The sequence below is a fragment of the Mesocricetus auratus genome, unplaced genomic scaffold, assembly GCF_017639785.1.
Source record: "Mesocricetus auratus isolate SY011 unplaced genomic scaffold, BCM_Maur_2.0 Super-Scaffold_100009, whole genome shotgun sequence".
Taxonomy (NCBI): Eukaryota; Metazoa; Chordata; class Mammalia; order Rodentia; family Cricetidae; genus Mesocricetus; species Mesocricetus auratus.
In genome coordinates this window covers 66,656,895-66,681,983 of record NW_024429193.1, presented here as the reverse complement: position 1 = coordinate 66,681,983, position 25,089 = coordinate 66,656,895, and the positions used below count along the sequence as shown (strand labels likewise).

The window sequence follows — 25,089 nt, the reverse complement described above, 5'->3', positions numbered from 1 at the left end:
CCCAGTGCTGAGGTTCACATTGGGGACTTTGAGCATACTTCTCAACAGCTCTGCTGCTGAGTCCTGCTTCTAGGTAGGGAGTATAGTTTGCGTCTGCAAGGCTGCAGGATGTTCAGTGCGAGTCTTCAAATGAATGCAGTCCAGTCCCTGAATGTCTGAGGACAAAGACTGAGAAGTCAAAATGGAACCATGTCAGTTAAGAGAGATTTTTACCTGCCTCTAGTCCTATAGCAGCAAGAGCCCTTACCCCTTCAGAGATTGAGGACTGTGGTACTAGTTTTGTGGAATCCTCTCAGATCTCCTTTGTGTCCTTTCTTGTCAGAAAGAGCTGGGAACCTTTGCAGAGAACTCCATCGCCCTTCACCAACAGTTCAACCCCAAGTTTCAGACCTTGTTCCAACCCTGTAACTGGATGGGAGCTATGCAGCTCATGGAAGACTTCACACATGTCAGTGTTGACTGCAGTCCTCAGAAAACCGCCAAGAAGACTGGTAGGAGATGCATGTGTCAACTTCAGGTTTTGATTTGCAGTGAGAGATGAGAATCTTTATCATTTTTTTATGTACAATTCTTAGGATGGAGTGTGTAGAATATACTTTTAGTTTTCTGTATTTTTCCTTTACATTCTAGGCTTTAGCATTACATGTTAAAATTTGTGCTGGGGTAAGTCTTAGAAAGAGAAGAGTGTGAATGGGGATTCAGGAATCCTTGCTAAAACCTGGACTTGAACGATATGTGTGTCATGATGATGTGCAAGGTGAACCTTGTCTGATTCCGAGGTGGGCGAGGGTGACTGAGGTGGAGGGACAAACACGCCAGGCAGATGGAGCTCAAGTGAGAAGTTTTATTGGAAAGGAAGGGGGCAGAGGTAAAGAGAGACAGAGACAGAGACAGGTCAGAAGGGAAGAGGGAGGCAGGAAAAGGCCTGTCTGCCCCACATCAGGACAGCAGGAGAGAGAGGGCATGGAGCATAGGTGGGCGGGGTCTTTCATTTAAAGGGTCCTTTGCCTTCAGACTAGTACTCATGGACCCTGGGCTGACCAGGGTGCTGTCTGAGTGCATTCTGCCAGGTGACAGGGGCAGGTCAGCATAATGCCTGAATCCTTACAATACGGGAAAGTGTTGTTTCCTGTGAAATTAGTTGGGGTTTGATAAAGGTGAAAGTCAAGTTGTGAAGGCTCAGTCATGTTTAAGGTCTTCATTTTTGGGGGTTTGTTTGGTTTTGTTTTTTCGAGACAGGGTTTCTCTAGCTTTGGAGCCTGTCCTGGAACTTGCTCTGTACACCAGGCTGGCTGCAAACTCACAGAGATCTGTCTGTCTCTGCCTCCCGAGTGCTGGGATTAAAGGTGTGCACTATCACCACCACCCACCTTTTGGGGTTTTTTGGTACTAATGATTTATTTGGGATTTTGCCTGAACGTGTGTCTGTATGAGGACTCCAGATACCTGGAACTGGAGTTACACACAGTTGTCAGCTGAATGTGTGTCCGTATGAGGACACCAGATACCTGGGCACTGGAGTTACACACAGTTGTCAGCTGCCCTGTGGGTGCTGGAAATTGAACCTGGGTCCTTTGGAAAAGCAATTAGTGTTCTTTTATTTATTTTTGTTCATCCATCTCTTTTTTGTTTTTTGTTTTTCAAGACAGCGTTTCTCTGTATTGCTTTGGAGCCTGTCTTGGCATGGACCACCAATGGCCAGCTTATCCATCTGTTTTATCTATTCATTTATTCATTGGATTATCCAGGAAGGGCTTGCCTGTGTAGCTTTAGAGGCTGTCCTGAAACTTGCTCTGTAGACCAGGCTGGCCTAAAACTCACAGAGATCTGTCTGCCTCTGCCTCCCCAGTGCTGGGATTAGATGCTTATATCACCACTGCCCAGTTCAGTTAGTGTTCTTACCCAGTGAGCCATCTTCCCATCCCATGTTTAATTCTTACCCTGATTCATTAAGATCAAATTGTTGTTTCTAGAAATGTAGCTCAGTGGTAAAGTACTACTTACCATGTTTGACAAATGTTTAACGTTGATTTCTAACTTGGGGCCTGACGCCAGAACCAACATCTCATTTAAAGTAGGAATGTCATGTATACTTTCTGTGTATTTTTAAAATCATATTTACATATTTACACATACACACACTGGCTTGGGGGGGAGATAGAGAGATATATTACCATCATGCACAGGACAGCTGTGACTTCCAGAGTTGAATTCAGGTCATGAGGTCCATCTGTCCCATCTCACTGACATCTAGAATACCAGATTTGTAAAAAAAGAATGGACAAGAGCTGGAGAGATGGCTCAGAGGTTAAGAGCACTGGCTGTTCTTCCAAAGGCCCTGAGTTCAATTCCCAGCAACCACATGGTGGCTCACAACCATCTGTAATGACATCTGGCACCCCCTTCTGGACTGCAGACATACATGCAGACAGAAAAGTATATACATAATAAATAAATCTTTAAAAAAAAAAAGAATGGACAAAGTATAATTTTTATCTTGGTCGAACAAAGACCTTGCTGAAGTTGTTTGTGTTGTAAAGAATTTTTACAGGTTGAAAAGATGCCTGTGGATAACCGTACGTGTGGACACTGCTCGGTGCCTTATGTTCCTGTCTTAGTGGATGAAGTGTTCCACACAGGAAAGGACAGGGGAATCAGCTTGATTTAGCTCCTGTGAGGAATATGTTAGGTTGAAACAACTGGAAACAGAAGGGGTCAAGTCAGAGAAGGAGATCTCTGTTTGAATGCTAAAAAGGATTTATACACTTTTGTGAAGCTTTTTGTTCCTTGAATTGTATTATCACAGGTTTTTGTTTTTTCTTATAGCTAGTGAATTTCCCTGTTTGCCAAAGCAAGTGGCTTGGATCTTGGCCACAAACAAGGTCTTCATGTATCCAGAACTCCTTCCAATATGTTCACTGAAGGCAAATAATCCTCGGGATAAGGTCGTCTTTACCAAGGCTGAGGACAAGTAAGTTTTCTGTGAGGATCCAAAGACTACATTAGTGAAAGGCAGAGACAGTTCCTTTTGACACACATAGGTGAAATAAGATATGTAAAACAAAGACACAGACCAAAGAAAAGCCATATAGATAGAGTTTCAGCCACTTCTTTTGCAGTAGATGCCACACTTGTTGTGATGAAAACTTTTTAAAATTATTATTATTATTATTAGTTTTACTATTTCATTTACCTGCTTGTATGTCTGAGCACCAAGTACATAACAGTGCCCACAAAGGCCAGCAAAGGATGTTGGATCCCCTGGCACTGGGTTCTATGCCTGTGGGTGTTGTTTTCTGACTCTGGGTCCTCTGGAAGAGTAGGCTGTGTTCCTAAGTAATGAGTCCTATGTCCAGCCCTGCCATGCACATTTTGGAAGCATTTAAAAGCATTGTTTAATTTTTTGTTTCTTGGAGAGCCAATCTTTTTTTGTTTATTTTGTTTGTTTGGTTTTTGTTTTTCGAGACAGGGTTTCTCTGTAGTTTGGAGGCTGTCCTGGAACTCACTCTGTAGACCAGGCTGGTCTCAAACTCACTGAAATCTGCCTGCCTCTGCCTCAGGAGTGCTAGGATTAAAGGCGTGCACCACCACCGACTGGCTGGAGAGCCAATCTTGTAGTAGTACTGAAAGCAAATCTTCAAAGCAGAAAGTTTCTAACCTTTGTCCACCAGCCCAAAGACAGTGGTTCCTGTTTGTTTTCCCCTTAGCCTTTCCTTTGTGATCCTGGGGCCTCCTGAGAAGTGGGAATGCAGGTGTGAGCCACTAGCCTGGGTATGTGGTACTGGGTGTGAAGGCCCGGGCTTTGTGTGTTCCAGACACTGTGACTGACTCCTCCTCTCCTGGGACTCAGAGAGCTTCGGGAATTTAAGGAATCTGTAATTTGGTAATTTGCTTTCTGATACCACAAGGGCTTGCCAGTGGGTGGTGGCCAGTGCCTTTAATCCTAGCTCTTGGGAGGCAGAGGCAGGTGGATCTATCAGTTCGAGGCTGGCTCTGACTACAGATGGAGGTTTAGTTTATCCAGGGCTACATAGAGAAACCCTGTAAGGAAAAATCAAACCAACCAAAAAAGAAAAGACAAAGACTTCAAATTGTCGTTTTATTCTTTGAGTTACTATTTATTTTCTCTGAGGCAGATCCTCATGTATCCAATATTGTACTTGAAAAGATAATGGTGTTAGGGCTGACCTGAACCTTGGACCCTCTTGCCTCTATATTCTAAGAGCAGGTTTCAGTGTTGTAGTTCTTTTGTTTTGTTTCTTTGTCTGAGGGGAGTACTGGGGTTTTGCAATTTTATTTTGGGGGGAGGGATGATGCCCAGTGGTATTGTGTAGCCTGGGCAAGCCTTCAGCTTAGAGCCGCATTCCTGCCTCATGTACGGGGTTGAGATCACAAGAGTGTGCCACCACTCCTGGGACAGCTCACTCTGTGACTTGTTTTTGTTGTTGTTTTTGACGTGGGACCAGTCTCTTTTGTGCTTGGCCAGTGCAGTCATATCACTAGCCCTGATTATGTGATCTTTGGAACCAAAGTAAGGGGCACTGAAGTTCAGTCCTTGGCCCTCCACATGGCAGGCAAGCACCGTAAGCAGTGAGTTACATTACAGCCCTTGTTTTCTTGTCACAGGGGTGCCATGAACCCGGGCTGATCTTGAGCATGGCGTCTGTGCCTCAGCCTCCTGGGGGTTGAGGGTGTGCACTGGCTGTTTGTGTTCTTCTGTGTTTTTATCACAAGCTTCACCAAGGACGTTTGTGCAAAGAACTTTAAAGAAATTTATTTTAACAGTGCTGTGGGATTGTTCCAGGGCCTTCCCTGCCACTGATCCCTTCATGTTTGGTTTTTAAAATACTGAGTACTCGGTAAGTATCTGAAGGTGTAGACAGTGTTTGTGAAGCAAGAGCAGTTTGGAGAGCTCTTTTGAAGAAAGGTCTGAAGTTAGGTTGTATCATTGCTTCTCTCTCAGTCTGTTAGCTTTAGGACTGAAGCACTTCGAAGGCACTGAGTTTCCTAAACCTCTAATCAGCAAGTACCTTGTAACTTGTAAGACCGCTCACCAGCTGACGGTGAGAATCAAGAACCTCAACCAGAACAGAGCTCCTAACAACGTGATTAAAGTGAGTGTTTGCTCAAGCTCCCCGTGCCTCCTGCAGAGGCACCTAGCCCTTTCTCCTCCTCCTCTCAGCTATCAGGGAAGGCAGGGAAGTCCCTGCTAAAGAAGGCTAGTTTAAAGGGTAGTTCCTCCCACTGTATAGATCAGTCTACCCTTCCCTGTGTAAGGCAGCGATCCATTAATGCTCTGGAGTACGTTCACCGTAGCCCCTCTAATGGAATTGCTCCGGTAAAGGATTCCACCAGGCAGTCCTCCATCCTTTCATCCATGCTGCGTCTGCCTCACTCCACCCTTCTGCAGGATGACAGTATCCCGTTTGTCAACTGTCTCCAGTGTGCTGCTTTCTTCCTTTGTTTTTAATTCAGCGTGTGTCTGTGTGTGGCTTGTGCCAGTGTGTGCAGTGTCCCGGATCCCCTCCAGCTGCAGTCCTGTGTCGTTGTGAGCCACCTGACATGGGTGCATGTGTGCTGCGGACTGAACTGGGGTCCTCTGTAAGAGCAGGACCTGCCCTTTACCACGGAGTCACCTCTGCAGCTTCCAGTGCTGCTTTTCCTGTAGACGTTTGTGTCAGGGTCACGCCCTTATTCTTCAGGAGTCAGGTCAGGTAGGTGTGCTGTTGCGGCACTGGTCACTGCATGTAGGGGACGCAGACTCCAGAATTCCTGTGAGTTTGGGATTTCCAGAGCTCCGTAACAGTATCCTAGTTAAAAAGTGAGAGAGAGAAAAAGGCATAGTAGTTTAAAGGGTGACATCTTCTTTAGGGTTTCCTCATGAAAGTGTTCATCCCTTTTGCTTGTAACGCATGTTTTTGGGATGTGGTGTCCTTACCGCCTCTTGGTATAGGAGGTTTACCAATGACTTCCTGAGGCTTTGGGGTTAGACCTGATTTATAACCTCAGTCATGGGTCATTGTCTTCCTCCCTGCCTTCCCTCTCCCTGTCTCCATCCCTCCCTGCCTCCCTCCTTCCATCCCTTCTTCTCCTCCTTCCTCCTTCAGTGCTAAGAGTCCATGAATCACTAAACCACATCCCCAGCTCACCTTACCTACACATTGACTTTAAATTTCTTTTGTTTGTGTGTGTTTTTAAGATGACGCTTTATATGTGTATTTGTGTGCCTGAGCATATGTGCACGATGTGTGTGCAGGTGCCTGTGGGGTCACAGGAGGACACTGGATATCTGTAGTTACAGGTGGCTAGGAGCTGCCCAGTGTGGGTCTTTGGTAACAGCAGCAAACACCTTTAAGTGTTCAGCTATCTGTCCAGCCCAATGATTGGTTGAGTGATATGCTTTTTTAAGATCACACTTATTTACCTGATACGGGCATGTACCTGCTATAGTACACACTGGAGGTCAGAGGACAACATGAGAAATTGTGTTGTGCCTTTACCATGTGAACACAGTTTCTTATGCTCAAGCCAACTGCCTTTGCTAGTTATTCCTTTCATTATGCATTTATTTATCGGTTGTTTTTTGAGATGGGATCGCTCCGTGTAGCCCTGGCTGTCCTGGAGCTTGCTATGTAGATCAGGCTGTTCTTGAACTCACTGAGATTCCTCTGTCTCTGCCTCCCAAGTGCTCGGATTAAATGTGTGTTCCACCACATCCAACCCATTTACTTTGGAAATGAATCTGTCTCGGTCTTCCTCTTGCTCTTCTTCCTGTCTCTCCCCCTGAGATTACAGCTCTACACACTTGTGCTCAATGTGTAGTATCTTTTCCACTTAACCCTGTGACTGCTTACAAGTAGCCCCTGTGTGAGATGATGTGAAGCTGTGTGTGTGAGAAGTGGGTGGGGCTCTGTGCGTGAGATGAGACTTGAGCTCTTTGTGCAGAATGCATGCTTTAGTAAGATTATTTCCTTCCTTTCTTTCTAATAGAAATTTCAAATTCCATCCTAAGGGTTATTGGAGGAAGTAGTTTTTGAGTGTTTGTGTGTGTGTGTTTAATCTAGACAGGATCTTTTTTTGTGTGTGTAACAGCTTTGGCTGTCGCGGAGTTCACTTTGTAGACCTGGCTGGCCTGGAACTCACAGAAATCCGACTTGCCCCTACCTCCCACGGGCTGGGATAGTTTAGAATCTTAGTGGTCATCAGAATGGGTATTTGCATTTAAATACTGAATGTTTGTGAAATTTTCATTAATCAGGGATACTTTGTTTAAATGCGGAAATATTCAGCATTTATAACTGATATTTCTATGTGTGTGTGAAACCATCAGCCAGCCCATTTTGCAGTCTTAAAGAATATGACTTTTGATTTGTGTGTTCATGCCTAGTTTTATAAGAAGACCAAACAGCTGCCAGTTCTGGTGAGGTGCTGTGAAGAGATCCAGCCACATCAGTGGAAACCGCCCATAGAGAAGGAGGAACACCGGCTCCCCTTCTGGTTGAAGGTCTGGCCATCCTTCAACGTCTTTGTGAGGCAGGAGTCTCTAAAAGTTCCTAGCAGCTAAATGATAATTTCCTAATGTAAATTCAGGAAGAGTTTACACACTTGAATATGCTTTTCCTGGAACACTGAGGCATGGAAAACCCTTCTTGGGACCATATCTTGACCCCGTCTTCCACTAATCTTTAGAATCCAGAAAGCTAATTTTTCTTTCCCCTAAATTCTGCCATGCTCTAGAGCACAGTGTTCTTGTTTCCTGTAGGCCAGTCTACAGTCCATTCGGGATGAACTTCGGAACATAGCTGAAGGTGCTGCAGAAGGAGGAAATGTGACCCCAGCCACAGAGACCAGTACAGAACAGCACTTGGAGAAAGCCAGCTCCGAATTAGGGAGTGAAACTCAATACCCATTGCTGATCCCCAAGGGTGTCATACTCAAATTGAAGCCAGGTCCCAAGCCTCTTCCCAAAAGGGTTTGGCAACACAAGCGACCATTAGTTCAGAAGCCTCTCCTTATCCAACCCAGCCCTTGTGTTCAGCCTGCATTCAACCTAGGGAAAATAGCAACCTGGCCAACTCAATCAGATGTCCCTCAAGGCCACATAGTAGTTCAGATTCCTCATCTTATCCAGCCAACCACTGTTCTACAGACACTTCCAGGTTTCCCTCCAATGGGGGTCAGCAGAGAAGATTGTATTGAGTCTCCTGCAGCACTGCCAGCTATGCCTTCTGGTCCTGAAGCCAGGACCAGCTTACCCCTGTCTGAGTCTCAGCCACTGCTCCCTTCCTCGTCTGCACCCAAGATCATGTTACCCTCACTGGCTCCTTCAAAATTTAGGAAGCCGTTCTCGAGACGGAAGCCCACGAGGAGAAAAGGAGCCAAAGTTTCTCCCTGTGTGAAACCTGCCCCCATCATCCACCCCACACCTGTCATCTTCACTGTCCCTGCCACCACAGTGAAGGTTGTAAGCCTCGCCAGTGGGTGTAATGTGATCCAGCCTGTAAATGCAGCCGTGGCCCCAAATCCCCAGACCATTCCTATCACCACGCTCCTCGTCAATCCTACACCCTTCCCCTGTCAGTTAAACCAACCCCTCGTGGCCTCCTCCATTCCACCCTTAATTGTTTCTGGCAATCCTCTGACACTTCCTGTTCCCTCTATTCCTGAAGATAATGCCCTTGTGAACTTGGATGTCACTGAAGGGAAAGATGGTCTTGAAAACCCTGATTCCACATTAAAACCCCAGGGACTAACTCCTCTCTGTGCTACTGCCTTCTCCAAAGAGGAGCCTATGCCATGGAATTCTCTATCAGGTATGGAAAGTCAAGAGGCATCTTCCGAATCGAGTGCCTGTGGCTGTACAGTTGTGAAAACAGAAACCCAGGAGGCATCTTCAGAATCAAGTGCCTTTAAGTGGACAGTTGTGAAAACAGAAAGCCCCGAGACATCTTCAGAATCGAGGGCCTGTAACTGGACAGTTGTGAAAACAGAAAGCCTGGAGACATCTTCAGAACCGAGAGCCTGTAACTGGACAGTTGTGAAAATAGAAAGCCAGGAGACATCTTCACAATCCAGTGCATGTGACTGGACAGTTGTGAAAACAGAAAGTCTGGAAGGCTTTTCTGAATCACGGGCCTGTGGCTGTACAGTTGTGAAAACAGAAACCCAGGAGACATCTTCAGAATCGAGTACCTGTGCCTGGACAGTTGTGAAAACAGAGCAGGATGGGCTAGCTTTAGGGGCATTTCCTCAGCGTCTCCAGGAATCTCTGAACTCCACATCGAAAGATTTAGAAGAAATGGTCAAGATGGAAGCTGAGGATTGTGTGGGAGAAATCCGCAGCAGGTTCCCTGAGCAGGGCTTTGGTGAGAAGGTGAAGGAAGAATACTCTATGGAATTACACAGTGGCTCCCATCAGGGGAAGCTGAGTTGTTCTAGAGAGATGGGAAAGGCAGCAGTCGTGCAGAGAGAGGAGGCTCAAGCAGCTGCATCCCTTTCTGTGTCCCAAGCCTCGGCTGAGGAGGGGGGTACAAGAGGAGGTGCACGCAAAGGCTTGTCTGAACGCACTGCACCCTGCATGGAGCAGGAGCCGCTGCTTAGCAGCCCTCCAGGGAAGTGCGTGGGGACCCCGGCAGGACCAGACCCTGGAGGAGAGAGAGACGGACCTGAGGATGAAGAGGAGGAGGAGTTTGATGACCTCACCCAAGATGAAGAAGATGAACTGTCGTCAGCTTCTGAGGAGTCCGTGCTTTCTGTCCCAGAGCTGCAGGTAAGAACCAGAGTAGCTGCAGTAGTTAGGGTCACTAGGATATTACTTTAATGTGGGAGTCATAAGGTTATCTGACTTGTGAATGCATTATGGAGCGTAGTGCAGAGGCTTGTGTCAGGTGCCATGGAACGGGAACACTCTCTTTGGGGTAAGCTCGTTTCATTGTTCATTTGAGTCACTTGAGCGTATTTCATTGTTTTTTTTTTTTTTTCAATTTTACAGTTATTTCATTTGTGAGTGTGTGCATGAGGTTTTATGTGTGTAGAGGTCAGAGGAACAGGAGGAGGTGGTCATCTCCTTCCATCATGTGTGTCCCAGGAATTGAGTTAGGCCGTCAGGCTTGACAACAGTCGTCTGTACCTGTTGACCATGTCACTGACCCCTTAATTCTTTAAATGCCAAATAAACACACAAGGAGGCCACAGGTAAAATGTACCATTTGCCATCCTTAACGGCGTTTGTGCATATCCTGGGGTCACATAGTATAAGGAGAGAACTGATTGGTACAGTTTATCCTCTGATCCCCTCCCATGGGTGCCTAGGTATGTGTGTATCCCATCGCATGCCAACAGACATAAGTAGGCTTAAAACATAATATGTGAAGGGGAGAAGATGACTCCACAGTTAAGATCAGTTTTTGTGCCTCCAGTGATAGGGCAGGTCTTTAATCCCAGCTCTCAGGAGTTCAAGGCCAGCCTGGTCTACAGAGGGAGTTCCAGTATAGCCAGGTCTACAAGAGAAACCCTGTCTCAAAAACCCCCAAAACAAACAGACAAAAACAAGTACAACAAAAGAATTCTTGGTGCTCCTCAAGAGGACCTAGTTTGAGTCCCAGCACCCATTGGCTGCTCACAAGCCACAGTAACCCCAGTTCCAGAGGATCTGTGCCCTCTTCATGCCTTTGTAGTCATGTAGTGCACAGATCAGGTACAGACAAAACAGTTATAATATAATGACTGAAACAAAATTAGACCATTCCGGTCATGCCTTTAATCCCAGCACTTGGGAGGCAGAGTCAGGCAGATATCTGAATTTCAGGCCTGACTGGTCTACAGAGCTATTTCTAGGACATTCAATGCTACACAAAAAACCCCATCTCAAAAAACAAAATTTAAAGTACTCTTAAGAAATAGAGGAATAGGCATGTAATAGCACATATCCGTGACCTGTGCAAGACCTTGTTTCAATCCCCAACTCTGCAGAAAAGAATCAGTGAACAATGACAACCAAAACACAACAACAGAAAGGAAGGAAGAAGAAGGACGAGGAGGAAGAAGACGATAGAAGAGGTTCAAAAGCTCCTGAGTGTGTGTCATGGCAGAGGAAAGCTGTCTTCAGGAAGTCAGGCAGCCTCTCATAGGCCTGTCTGCTGCCCATCCTGGCCTCAGTACCCTCAGAGTCGTGGCCCTGCCTTAATAGGTCCTCCTGACACTGCCCCTGTGCTTGGGCCTTCTGGGAGCTGCTAGGAGCCCTTGTGAACATCCTCTGGGGTGCTTTTAGGAAACAATGGAGAAACTGACCTGGCTGGCTTCTGAAAGGAGCATGAGTCAGGAGGGTGAGTCTGAGGAAGAGAACTCCCAGGAGGAGAACTCTGAGCCAGAAGAGGAAGAGGAGGAGGCGGCGGAAGGGATGGAAGCCTTGCGGAAAGAGGAAGAAGTGACTGGTGACGCAGTTGGAGATGCTGCTGAGAAGCCCCCTTCTGCCTTGGCCTCACCCAAGACTGCTCCAGAAGTAGAGACCAGCATCACCCCACCAGGTGAGTGGAGCTGACCCCTCGGAGTGCAGGTTTCCCTTAGCTGCATTGTCCAGAGGACGGTGTCTACAGTGTGCAGCTTACAGGGCAGTTGGAACCTCCAGGGAGGAGTCTTGGCCCCAAACAGACTAGGGCAGTGCCTTTGAGAAACAAAAGACACAAAGTCAGAGTCTCATCAACACTTCATTTGCAGGGGGTTGCTCTATCTTATTTGTGCTTCTTGCCTCTCGAGTGCTTGAGGCTATGAGCTGTTTGTCTCTTCTCTGACAATCCCATCCGTCTCTCTAGTTAGATCTGTTATGTCCCATCCTACCATCCCTCCCCTGCACACGCTTCCTCCTCACCTGGATGTTCCTTTTGATGATGTCCCTGATCAGCTGAACCTTGCCCGTGCTGGGGTCCACTCCAGCCAGTGGCACCATGACCTCCCCGATGACATCATCCCGAGAGAAGCGATCAAAGCTGAGCACAAGGAAATGTAGCACCAGGTCCTGTAGCTGGCTATACGGGATGCCGTAGAAGGTGAAGGTCTCATCAAATACAGGGTCCAGCGTCTTGCGAAGCACACGGGTCTTCACTCGGTGCCTCTTGTCAGGAAGGATCGTCATCTTGATGTAGGGGTCAGAGCCCTGGGTTTGGTCATCCATCACTGGCAGCTTCTTGGATTGTCACCACCAGAGCTTTTTTGGGAAAGTTATAGTCCACCGAGAAGGTAAGGGATCCGAGCATCACATCTTCCTCTGGTGAGGATGGGGAGGTGGGTTTGCTCTCACCAGGGGTCAGGCTTGTCATGGGACTCCTCAGTTCTTCCCCATAGTCTCTTTTGATGGGTAACTGGTCGATACAAGATGCAGAGCTAGGCCCTCTGGGGTCCTTTTCTTGGCTCAGCAGGCCAGACTCTGCCGCATTTACTAACAGGTTCCCTCGCGCACTTTCCCTCCGGGAACCATCTCTGTCTCTCCGAACTTTGATGATTTTCTTCCTGTTGCTGAGGGTCTCTGGGTAGATGCTAACGCCTTTCAGCATGTGAATGAACTTGTATGGCGGGGTCTTGTGCTTCTTCTCTGCCTGCTGGTGGCAGCATGTCCACACAAAGACAGTCACAGAAACACACACCACCAGCACAGAGGCCCCGATGAGGCCAGCGGCCACTGGTGACACATTTGAAGGCAGAGACCAGAGTTGTGTCAAAACAGGACTTCTGCTCCTGTCAAGAGAGTGCCCCTTGTGGGGCCCAAGTACCCCTCAATCGAGCCTCCACAGTGCGAGCCCACCTGGGCTTTGGAGCTTTTTCTGCTCACTGCCCAGGAGGTGACCAGAACCCTTGCCATCCGGCTAAAGCCAGGGAACACATTTACTTAGCTGCTATTGTTTGAGACAGGGTTTCACTGGCTGTGCTGCAACTTGCAGTATAGACCAGGCTGGCCTTGATCTCACAGAGATCTGCCTGCCTTAGCCTCCCAAATGCTGGGATTAAAGATGTGGCCCACTTAGCTTCTTTATCTACCTATGCAGTGCCTCATCTGCGTTTTTAAGAGTGTACTATTATTGTACATGCATGTGTGTTTTGTCTGCATATATGTGTGTGCAGCGTATCAGAGCCTGATGTCCATGGAGGGCAGGCGTCTGGGAACTGGGAAATGAAGTTACAGGTGGTTGTGAGCCACCATGTGGATACTGGGAATTGAACCCAGGTCTCTGGAAGAACAGTCATTGCTCTTAGCCACTGATCCATCTTGACAGTCCCTGATTCTTCTTTTCAATACCTTTATAACACTTGCAGATTTGATTGTTCAGTTTGATCTTTGCTTCCCAGAAAGCCATGCCCTGAGTGTTTGAAGGTTGCCTTCTGTGTAGGAATCTGTTTACCTCAACCATTACCTAGAGCATGAGCTGTGTGTTTGGTTTCGTGAGGGTGTTCCAGTACACCCAATGCAGGCAGTCAGTGGTGGGTTTGTCTTACTAACTGATTGAGAGCTGTGTGGGAAAGGGTATATTACTGAGTTTAATTAATCTTTGGAGGGCGACTGGAAGTGGTCAGAGTGGGTATGAAGCTCAAAGAATACTTAGTGTCATTATAGAACTTGCATTAAGTAGCTGATGGAAGCAGAAGCAGAGATTCACAGCTAAGCACTGAGCTTATCTTCTGGAATCCCATTGTAGATAGGGAGGAGTGATGAGCTCAGCGATCAAGAACATGTTGGGGAAACCCACAGAAACAGCTGACCTGAGCAAGTGGGAGCTCCTGGACTCCAGACTGACAGTGGGAACCGGCATAAGACTGAACTAGGCCTCCTGAACGTGGGTGTCAGTTGGGAGTCCTAGGCAGTCTATTTGGCCTCTGGCCGTGGAACCAGGATATATCTCTATTAGCTTTTTGGAGCTCATTGGCAATGTAGGGAGATTCTCTCGGCCTAGGTAACGGGGGGAGAGCCTCGGTCCAGCACTAATTGATGTGATGATCTCCCAATGGAGGCCTCACCTTTTGACGGGTGGACGAGGGTGGGGGGAATAGGAGGATGGGAGGGGGGAGGGAACTGGAATTGGTATGTAAAATAAGATTGGTTTTTCATTTAAATAAAAAGTAATTTAAAAAATGAATACTGAGCAATGATGAGCGAGTGACTCATGCCTGTACACTATTTGGAGTCTGAGGCAAGGAGGCTGTTGCAGGTTGAGACTATCCTGAGTCTAGTCTCCCCTAGATTACATTCATAGATTACCATGCAACTGTCTTCAAAAAAGAAAAGTGCTAGTGGGATCGGTCATTAGGTAAAGGTGCTGACCATCAGAGAGGCCCGATCCTCAGAAACACATGGTGGCAGACAGCTGAGTCCTCCTGCAAGCCCTCCGACCTCTATACACTTAGCATGTGTGTGTCTCACCCAGCAGAATGAATAAATAAATATCAAAAATGGAAAAGGGAAAGAAGGAAAGAAGAGAGCTCTGGGTCTGCAGACAGAACACTTCTCAACTTGTTACTGGGTCTCTGGTCATAGGTCCTTAAAATACTTCTTTTTTCTTTTTTTGGTTTTTCGAGACAGGGTTTCTCTGTATTGTTTTGGAGGCTGTCCTAGTAGAACTTGCTCTGTAGACCAGGCTGGCCTTGAACTCACAGAGATCCACCTGCCTCTGCCTCCCAAGTGCTGGGATTAAAGGCGTGTGCCACCAACGCCCGGCAAAATACTTCTTTTTTCTTTTCTTTTTTTTCTGAGATGAGTTCTCACTGTGCAGCCCTGACTGTCCCAGAAATCTGGCTGCCTCTGACTCTGGGGAGTTGGGATTAAAGGAATTTGACACCACACACAGCTCAAATATAATTTTCTTCTAAAACCATGTCTGAGTTCCTCATTGATTGGTTAGTTGAGTTCAGTGTCTTGTTCAGAGGAGCCAGCAGATCTGGCAGTCCGATGCTGAGTGCTTCCCTAGCAACAACAGCTGATTTTAAAAAATTGTTTCTCTACCTGGTTGTTGACCCCTTTGGAGTCAAACAAACCTTCATAGGTGTTTTCTAAGTCCATCAGAAAATATATTTCTGATGATTAGGAACTGAGACACTTGTCCTTTTTCTCTAAGTGGAAGTATTCACATGCAGATAAACCGCGTGTAAGCACCTGCTGTGATGACATTATTGTGCCAACCCCATCACATACACACTGACAAAATACAGGTGTGTGTGACATGGTTTGTGCTGTAATGTACTTATGTGATCTGGTACATGTGTAGAGAACAGCAACTACTGTGTTGAAAATAGCTTCATGAAGCACAATTACTTGGCAAACATAAAATCATGTACTATACAGTCATCAACTACTGAAAAAACTGTATGCTCTAGAAGCTTAATCTGGATGTTGATTGGTGTTTTCATATTTAGCTGTGGCTGATTTGACTCCTGCCCCCTTGTGATAGTAACAGATTTGAAAAAAAAATGGTAAATCAGCCCGGCGTTGGTGGCGCACGCCTTGAATCCCAGCACTCGGGAGGCATAGACAGGCGGAGCTCTGTGAGTTCGAGGCCAGCCTGGTCTACAGAGCGAGTTCCTGGACAGCCTCCAAAACAATAAAGAGAAACCCTGTCTTGAAAAACCAAAAAAAAAAAAAAAAAAAAAGGTAAATCATAGGAAATGTTAATGAACTGTATTGACTGAAATATGCCTTGTATTATCTTTTATATTATTAAGGCTATTGTTTTATATCATTTTCATTAGAAAACCATCCCATGACCATGGATGTTGCTGAGAAGAATGGGAAGAAAAGAAGATATTGTGAGGATTTTTTACAGTATGCTTTTGCCTCAAATAATTACAGCAGGAATTGAGAAACTACAATGTGTTGTTTGTTGTGAAGTTCTATCAGCCAAATCTGTGACGTCGAGCAATCTAAAGTGCCATTTTGATAGCAAGCATCTGAGCTTTGCTGCCAAGGAGACCTACTATTTTAGAAGCAAGGTTAATGGATTCAAGAAGGCAGAACTTGACACTTGTGGCTCGTGCCACAAACAGAATGCAGCAGCCACGGGCGCTCCATATTTGGTCACACCCAGAATTGCCAGAGTCATGAAACCTCACACCATTGCTTGGATTTACTGTTGCCAGCGGCCAAAGTACTTTTTAAATTATGATTGGAGAAAAATTCATTACCCAATTGAGGGAAATTTCCTTATCTAATGGCACTATCCCCAAACAAATAGATGACATGTCTGCTGACATTCTTGGTCAGGTAACTAGCAAATGAAATCTGATCCATTTCTAATATTTAGTACCGAGCTTTAGTAATCTACATATGTTGTAACTGTTCAGTTACTGGTTTATATGAGAAATATTAATGATGGTGACTCATAAAGATGAGTTTCTTGGGGCTGGCGAGGTGGCTCAGAGGTTAAGAGCACTGACTGCTCTTCCAGAGGTCCTGAGTTCAATTCCCAGCAACCGCATGGTAAAATTCAATCTGGTGCCCTCTTCTGGCAGACCACTGTATATGTAGTAAATAAATAAATCTTTTTTAAAAAAAAAAAGATAAGTTTCTTTTCTTCACGCCTCTTGAAATAACTACTGTGATTGATGTATTTGACATAGTTGGTTCATTTCTAAGGGAACATAAGATCTCTTGGGGAAAAGTTTGTGGTGTTTGTACAGATAGTGCTCCAGCTATCCTATGATAGTCATCTGGATTTCAACTTTTGGTACTGAATCAGAAGTCACCATATGATTCAACAGCAAGTATTTTTTTTTTTTTTTTTTTTTTTTGGTTTTTCGAGACAGGGTTTCTCTGTGGCTTTGGAGGCTGTCCTGGAACTTGCTTGGTAGTCCAGGCTGGTCTCGAACTCACAGAGATCCACCTGCCTCTGCCTCCCGAGTGCTGGGATGAAAGGCGTGTGCCACCAACGCCCGGCTCAACAGCAAGTATTAGCAGTGAAAGATGCTGCCATAAGAGTTATAAGAAATGCCAGGTGGTGGTGGCGCATGCCTTTAATCCCCGTTTTCCAGACGCAGAGGCAGGCAGATCTCTGAGTTCAAGGACAGCCTATTCCACAAGGTGAGTTCTGGGACAGCCAGGGCTGTTATACAGAGAAATCCTGTCTTGAACCGCCCTCCCCCCCCCAAAAAAAAGGGGTTACAGGAAGTAATGAAAAGCTTTAAAAATTGTCAGTTTTGTAAAGGCAAGCACTTTAAATAGTCACTGGTTTCACAACTGTGTCATAATGAGTTGGATGCAATGACCAAAGCTCTGCCGTTTGACACTGAATTGAGATGGGTTTTTTTGAGAGGAAAGGTTTTTTTTTTTTTTTTTTTTTTTTTGGTTTTTCGAGACAGGGTTTCTCTGTGGCTTTGGAGGCTGTCCTGGAACTCGCTTGGTAGTCCAGGCTGGTCTGGAACTCACAGAGATCCGCCTGCCTCTGCCTCCTGAGTGCTGGGATGAAAGGCGTGCGCCACCAACGCCCGGCTGAGAGGAAAGGTTTTAAAATGTGGTTTTCACTCTTTGGTTTGTTTTTCCCAGAGACAAGGTATATAACCCTGGTTGTCCTGGAATTCACATTGTAGACCAGGGTAGCCTGAAACTCATAGAGATCCATCAGCCTCTTGTTTCCTGAGCACTGGGATTAAAGGTTTGTGCCACAACTGCCCAGCTAAAATGTGTTTTTGAGCTTCCTGATGAACTCAAAAAAATTTTTTTTGGTTTTTATGAGATAGGGTTTCTCTGTATTGTTTTTGGAGGCTATCGGTCCAGCCCGGCCTCGAACTCACAGAGATCCGCCTGCGTCTGCCTCCCGAGTGCTTGGATTAAAGGCGTGCACCACCACCGCCTGGCTTCAAAATATTTTTTAAATCAGAAAGCAAGGCCACAGTTCAAAGCACTTTTCAGTGAAAACAGAAAGTAGCTTAATTGGTTACCATCTTTGTCATTTTGAATGAGAAAAATTTATCACTGCAAGGTCCAATGCAACATGCCTTATTTTTCTAAAAAGAAAAGGGGGCAGGTGGAAATAAAATTTACATATTGCCTACATGACACTGAACTAAAAAAAGGATTACAGTGATAATTTCTGTGAAAGAATTAGTGCACATACTTGCAGACAAAGTTTCATTGAATTTCCCATATATTCCTGACACTATATTTACACTCGCCGAAAACCCATTCACAGGCAAAGTTGAAAATGTTCTTGCCGCCTCCAAAGCCACAGAGAAACCCTGTCTCGAAAAACCCAAAAAAAAAAAAAAAAAAAGAAAAGAAAAGAAAAGAAAATGTTCTTGCCACAGCACAAGAGGCATTCATTGGACTTAGCAGCAGTGATGCAGTGAGAACTGAGTTCTATACGTTCCAGTTACAAAATTCTGGGTCAAGGATTTGCAGTCATATCATATTCTGTCTGAGACTTTGGGATGGTGTTCCAAAGTTGATTATGAAGTCTAATAAAGGGGCAGCCTGGCTGTAGAAGATAATCTTCATGCTTCTGCAAAGACTGCCCCAAGAATTTCAGAAGGAGGGGATCGAAACCTTTGCACTCAAGTTGGCTTTGTATTCATTTGTATGAACTGGAGAGATGACTCACTGGTTAACAACACTAACTGGTCTTCCAGAGGTCCTGAGTTCAATTCCCAGCAACCACATCTGTAATGAGATCTGGTGCCCCCTTCTGGCCTGCAGGGACACATGCAGACAGAACACTGTATACATAATAAACCTTTTTAAAAAAGTACCAATGTAGTTTACTGTTGTTATTATAAGACTTGTTACCAATGCTACACCATAAGTCAGGAAAATAATACATTTATTTGTAATCAGCAACAAATATTTTACAAAATATAATTACATATTTTTGTGACTAATCACTTTGCTTTAATTATGCTGAATTTATACTCATGAATATACATCCTACATATCATATATTTACATTACCATTCAGAATAGTATAAAAATGATAGGTATAAAGTAACATCAAATAATTTTATGATTGGAGGTCACTACAACATGAGAAGCTACATTCAGGGTCACAGCATTAGAAAGGTAGAGAACTATTAATGTAAAAGCACAGCTGGGCAATGGTGCACAAGCCTTTAATCCCAGTACTCGGGAAGAAAAGGCCATTGGTTCTCTGAGTTCCAGACTAGCCTGGTCAAGAGAGGGTTCCAAGACAGTCACGGCTATATAGAGAGAGACCCTGTCTGGAAGATAAAGTAAAAGCACAACTTTCCCCTCCCTCAGCACCCACTCTTCGTAACCCAGTCTTATCTTCACTGACCATATCAGTCTCCTTCTTCTTACACCAATGTGCTTGTGTAAAGTCACTATATAAGGCAGGCATGGTGGCGCTCAGGAGGCAGAGATGGAGCTCAGTTGATAGGATGCTTGCCTCCATTGCTGGACTTTGCTGGTGGTATCTGTGTTTCTAGCAATCCTATGGAAAGATAGCTATCTCCCGATGCTCATAGGTCAGCTAGCCTGCCATACACAGTAGAAAAATAAAAAAGGAGGGCTGGCTGTGGTAATTAGTAACCTCCTTTAAACCCAGCACTCTGGAGGCAGAGGCAGAAGGATCTCTTTGAGTTTCAGGCCATCCTGTTCTACAGAGCGAGTTTCAAGTCACCTATAATTAAATAGAGAGATAATGTCTCAAAAAACAAAACAAAACAAAACAAAAAAACAGAATGGAAGACAGAATAAAAAAGGAAGAAAACAAATAGCTGGGTATGATGGTGAACACCTTTAATCTGAACACTCAAGAGGCAAAGGCAGATACTGTCTGTGAGGTTGAGGCCAGCCTCGTCTACTTAGTTAAAGACAGCTGGGGCTACACGTTGAGGCCTTGTCTCAAAAAACAAAAACTACAAGACCCTGTTTCACACAGTTGAAAGGTGAGGGCTGACACCTGAGGTGGTCCCCTTCCCCCAACCCACAGAGTATTTGAATGATTCAATCAATGAAGTTGCTGTAAATTATAGTGATCCCAATTGGTTCCTTTTTGTGTTTCAAGGCCATGGATAATTCAGTGTTGGCCTGGTATGCCCTCTGTCAATTGGCAGTGTTTAAAGTACTTTGTAACATATGAAAGAGTTTTCTTTGGAGGAGGCAATGTTTAGGTATCTGGAGACACACACGAGATAGTCCCAATTCCTTTAGCCTTGGCTCAGAACAGATTTTTTTTAAATGTTAAATTTTTTTTTGCATAATTTCAACAAGAACTTTATTTTAGAAAAACCCTGTGACATAATGTATTTGTCTCTAAAAAAGTCTTATTTACACATCAAGGAACAAAGGTATTTTTTTTTTAGATGTAGATCCCAGCAGCACAATCAATCACACAGTCCTAGCATTCTAAGAACACTCCAGCAAGGGAACCCAAAGGGAGCTGCAGTCCTTCTCAATCATACTCAGAGAACCGAATGTGCTGACTGGCTTGCTGAGTCTTGGCCAGTCTAATCTTCTCAGCTTTGGTGATTAACTTCTCCGTGCCTCTTTTCTTTTCCCGAGGTTGATTAAGTTTGGCCTGTCTATCTACCAAAATCTTCTGCCAGTACCTCTGTTCATGATCACCCGAAAGGACCTCGAGGTTCCAACAGTGCTTCTTTCTAATTTCAGTCTGTGCATTCATTACTGCCTGAGCATCATCAGGAGTTTTGAACCGGGCATGGCATTCAGTATCTCCTTCTAGCAAATCAACGTAAACAACTTCTGAGATTGTGGCCAAAATATCCTATACAATACCAAGTTTGACTTAGAACACACGGAACCATCTTTGAACATTTTACAATAACCAACAGAAATCCTAGGGTTCTGGGTAGATTTACTGGCACACAGCTCTCCCTAAATGTTAAATTTTTTTCTTTAAGGATATTTTAAATTTCATTTCATTCTTATTTATGCATGAGTGATTTGCTTGCATGTATGCATTGTACAATGTGTGGGCCTGATGCCTGTGAAACTCAGAAGGGGCACTGGATTTCTTAGGACTTGATTTATAATAGTTGTGAACCTGCCTGTGGATGCTGGGAATTAAACCTGAGTTCCCTGAAAGAGCAAAAGTGCTCGTAACTGCTTATCTAACTCTTTAGCCCCCTGGGCATTTTTATTTTGTTGTTTGACTCTTTTTGAGACAGTTTCTTGTAACCCAGGCTATCCTCAAACTGGCTTTGAATTCTTTGTTTTTAAAATTAAAACAAATTACTTTATGTGCACATGGTATGTGTATGTTTGTATGTGACATGACAACAGTGTTTGTGTGGAGGTAAAAGACAACTTTGTGGAGTCTTTTCTCTCCTTTCATCTTTATGTAGGATCTAAAGTTAGAAGTCAGGGTGTCATATCTGGATCTTTTATTATTTTGTTTTATTTATTTATTTGGGTTTTTCGAAACAGGGATTCTCTGTAGCTTTGGAGGTTCTCTTGGAACTCAGTCAGCAGACCAGGCTGGCTTGGAACTCATAGAGCTCTGCCTGTCTCTGCCTCCCGAGTGCTGGGATTAAAGAGGTGCACCACCACCACCCAGCTTGTTTTATTTTTATTTATTTATTTATTTTGGTTTTTCAAGACAGGTTTTTTTCTGTGGCTTTGGAGGCTGTCCTGGAATTAGCTCTTTTGACCAGGCTGGTCTGCAACACCCAGAGATCCGCCTGCCTCTGCCCCCAAGTACTGGAATTAAAGGCGTGTGCCACCAACACCCGGTCTTGTTTTATTTTTTTAAGGCAAGGTTTCCCTCTCTAGCCCAGGCTTACTTTGAACTCATGACAATTCTTCCCCAGTCTCCCAAGCGCTGGGAAAAAGTGCCTTGTGCCACCATTCCTGGATGCCTTGTTTCTAGAGACCAGCCTCATTCCTCATTATGTGGCACTGTCTGGCTTAGAACTCAGGAAGTGGCGCTAAGCTGGCTTTGAACTGGATCTCCTAGGCTGGGCATGCACGCATCCCCAAGCCAGTGTTGCATTTGCTTTTCAGGGCTGGTGGTCCTGCCAAGAACCTTTGCACCAGTCAGGTGTACATTCTTCCTCTGAGCTATTCCTTCAGTCTCAGACCTCATTACTGACTGAGTGTATGCCAAAACACAGCCGTTCACTCTAAATAGACCAATGTCCTACAGCAGAATCAGAATGACTAGGTAGGTCGGCAGTCAGACACTGGTTGAAACCCTAGTGCTACCATGCCTAGTTCATTTGGACTTTATTGTATTTCAAGGTTCATTCTCCTGGTCTGGTGAGTGCACTTAATAATACTTACACTGGAAGACATGCTAAGACTAAAGAAAATTCAGTATATAAGAGCCAGGAATGCTGCCTCCGCCTGGACCAGCTCTGCTGAGTCCCCCTTTTTTGAAAAGTCAGACCAGAAAAGCAGGCAACAAATACTCCAGAAGGAGCATCTAGGCACTGCCAGGAGTCTCAGAAATAGACATCACGTCATCTCTCCACCCGGCGGCGCCAAGCGCCATTTGGTAACACCGGGAAGGACCTCACCATTACTGTGCAGAAGGAAGCTTGCACGGCGAGCGTTTTACCCCAGCCCTAGCAACCCTCTGACCGGCTTAAGGAGCGGCTTCCCTTTTGCTCCCCACCCCTGCACCGTTCTTTCCTTGGAGGCCTCCGCCTCCCTTGGATGCCAGCCACACAGCCCATAGTCTCCACGCTGCCATCTTGAGGCCCCATCCCCCTTGCCGCTTCCCTCTCCTGCAGCCCTCAGAAGTAGGAGGGGGGAGGAAGGGGCACCGCCCTGCGTGCCCCAAGAGGGAGGGCTCGGCCTACCCCACCTCTCTTCCTCCAGAAGGAGGGGTTCACATCCTCCAGCATGCTAGCCATTTCTCACCTCCAGCCGTGCTGACAGTGCCTCACCAAGGGTTTACGGCCAAGGTTTTAGCATCCCAGACTTGCCTACCCTCGGAGGCACTGTGGCCTTCCCACCCCTGCAGCCCAAAGCTGAAACCCAGGCGCTGTCCACTGCCTGCCTTCTGAGTCACTCACCACCTCAGGCCCTATTCCAGCAGGGCTGGCAGGCAATTAGAGGCTCCCAGCTGGACTTAACTCCCGGCCCGTTCCTCAGCTACCTGGCTTTGCGCCGGCACCGATGGCCTCAAAATTAGTTTGTCAGACTCTACTTACCGAAGCTGGGGCGTATATTTGTGATCTCAGCCATGTTGTAACCAGAGGCTGTTGGTAGCCACACTTTTGCAGAGGTCAGACAACTTTGGGAATCTCGGTCAGTACCGAGGCCGCAGCTGTAGACCTCCAGATCAGGGGAGGGGGGGTGCCTGGCAGACTGTCCCTGCGACAGTCGGATCCCTGGTCGCTAGCTGCGCTTTCCTCTTAGATGCTCCTGGGATGCTCTGAGCTAAGGATGCAGGTGCAGTCGGACTGGTCCTGATGCGAGTTAAGCTCCGCCTCTTTCCGAAGGGCCCTCGGCAGAAGACTCCGCCTCTGCCCGAAAGGCTCCGGAAACTCTTCCAGAGGAGACCCCTCCCACCGCCGAGTTTTCCTCAGGATGAGGCTCCGCCCACTCACAGGCTGTGGGCGTTGGGGCTTGAATTTCAAAGCCCAGTAAGAAGTGTAGGTGTTGTGCTTCTTCAGTCGCATATTCCCGTGACTGTAGCACTCGAGTGGGTGAGGTAGGAGAGTCAAGGGCAGCCTTGGCTAATTCTCCAAATACAGAAAGGCAAGAAGACGATCGCTTTAGCGTCTTCTGCAGCTGTGACTCTAGTTCCCCGGGTTTATACAGATGGAAGCCGAACCTACTGAATTGCAGAAGTTGTGAAGAACAAAATTCTATTGTTTCACTATAGATTGTTATTGTTATGTGCATCTCTGAAACAATAAAGGCAATTATGTCAACTAAACTTCAAAGGCCGATTAAAGATCAATCCTGGGCAGAAGCAGTTTGATGCTGAGTCTGGGGCTTATAGCAGCATCCTGTCTCAAAGTAGCACAACAATAACAAAAGACCTAACATCCACTGGGCGGTTTGCTTTCAATCCCAGCACTCGGCAAAAACCCAAATAAATCTAAACAAAGCCAAAATAAAAACAAACAAAAGCAATAAAACAAAACAAAAAAACCACGTATATCCCCCAAACACGAGGCACTTTACTGTGTACTGGGTCAATGCATGAGAATCTGGGGTCCCAATACCAGATACCTGACTTCTAATGATATCTGGGTACTTTCGTGAGCTCCTCTACTCAGCAGGGCCAGAATCAGTCAACTGAAAAAAAAAAAAAAAAGAAAGAAAAAAGAGTGAAGTGCAATCGTTCATCCAGTAGCTGATGGAAGCAGAAGCCACACCCACAGCTAAACACTGAGCCAAACTCCTGGAATCCAGTTGCAGAGAGGGACGAGTGATGAACAAAGGGGTCAAGACCAGACTGCAGGAACCCACAGAAACAGCTGACCTGAGCAAGGGGGAGCTCATGGACCCCAGACTGATAATTGGGAAACCAGCATAGGACTGAACCAGACCCCCTGAACGAGGCCTCTGGTAGTGGATCAGTATTTATCCCAAGTGTAAGAATGGACTTTGGGAGCCGGGCATTGGTAGCTCATGCCTTTAATCCCAACACTTGGGAGGCAGAGGCAGGAGGATCTCTGTGAGTTCGAGGCCGGCCTGGTCTACAGAGTGAGTTCCAGGACAGTCTCCAAAGCCACAGAGAAACCCTGTCTCAATAAACAAAAAAAAAAAAAAAAAAGAATGGACTTTGGGAACCCATTCCACATAGAGGGATACTCTCTCAGCCTAGACACACGGGGAGAGCCTAGGCCCTGCTCCAAATGATATGACAGACTTTGAAGATCCCCCATGGAAGGTCTCACCCTCCCTGGGGAGCACGAAGGGGATGGGATGGGGGTAGGTGGGAGGCAGCAGAGGAGGGCAGGGAGAGGGAATTGGATTGACATGGAAAACAAGGTTGTTTCTAATAAAGAAAAAAGTGATAATAATATCCATTGGCCCACAGGAATTCTCAGGAGATGAAATCACCTAGAGGCAATGTGAGAATATTTTGCACAATGAATAATATTTTGTAGGTGTGATAACTGCTATTAGACTGCCTTTGGTTTTTGTGTCTAGAGCATCTTTCTGACTTTTAGGAATTC

The 25,089-nt window shown here is 45.8% G+C and overlaps 2 protein-coding genes across 9 annotated transcripts in view; one reads left to right on the top strand and one right to left on the bottom strand.

Moving 5' to 3' along the window:
* Positions 1 to 16,735, top strand: part of LOC106021952 (GON-4-like protein) — a 46,854-nt gene extending 30,119 nt beyond the window's left edge. For 6 of the 8 annotated variants that reach the window (XM_040752440.1, XM_040752444.1, XM_040752442.1 and 3 more), the window contains 7 exons: positions 323 to 491; positions 2,827 to 2,971; positions 4,964 to 5,114; positions 7,388 to 7,504; positions 7,763 to 9,769; positions 11,270 to 11,525; positions 15,730 to 16,735. In XM_040752440.1, coding sequence (XP_040608374.1) covers positions 323 to 491; positions 2,827 to 2,971; positions 4,964 to 5,114; positions 7,388 to 7,504; positions 7,763 to 9,769; positions 11,270 to 11,525; positions 15,730 to 15,839 — 2,955 coding nt within the window. In that variant the 3' untranslated portion in view covers positions 15,840 to 16,735. Of the gene's footprint in view, positions 1 to 322; positions 492 to 2,826; positions 2,972 to 4,963; positions 5,115 to 7,387; positions 7,505 to 7,762; positions 9,770 to 10,971; positions 11,103 to 11,269; positions 11,526 to 15,729 lie in introns of those variants that run through there. The other 2 variants (XM_040752447.1, XM_040752446.1) reach the window with 2 other exon arrangements.
* On the bottom strand, positions 8,893 to 23,999 carry LOC121142438 (synaptotagmin-11-like). The gene is given in 4 exon segments (XM_040752448.1): positions 8,893 to 11,662; positions 11,867 to 12,179; positions 12,181 to 12,685; positions 23,107 to 23,999. Coding segments are annotated over 4 exon segments (864 nt in total). The 5' UTR covers positions 23,141 to 23,999; the 3' UTR covers positions 8,893 to 11,650.
* Between the last annotated feature and the right edge of the window lie 1,090 nt (positions 24,000 to 25,089).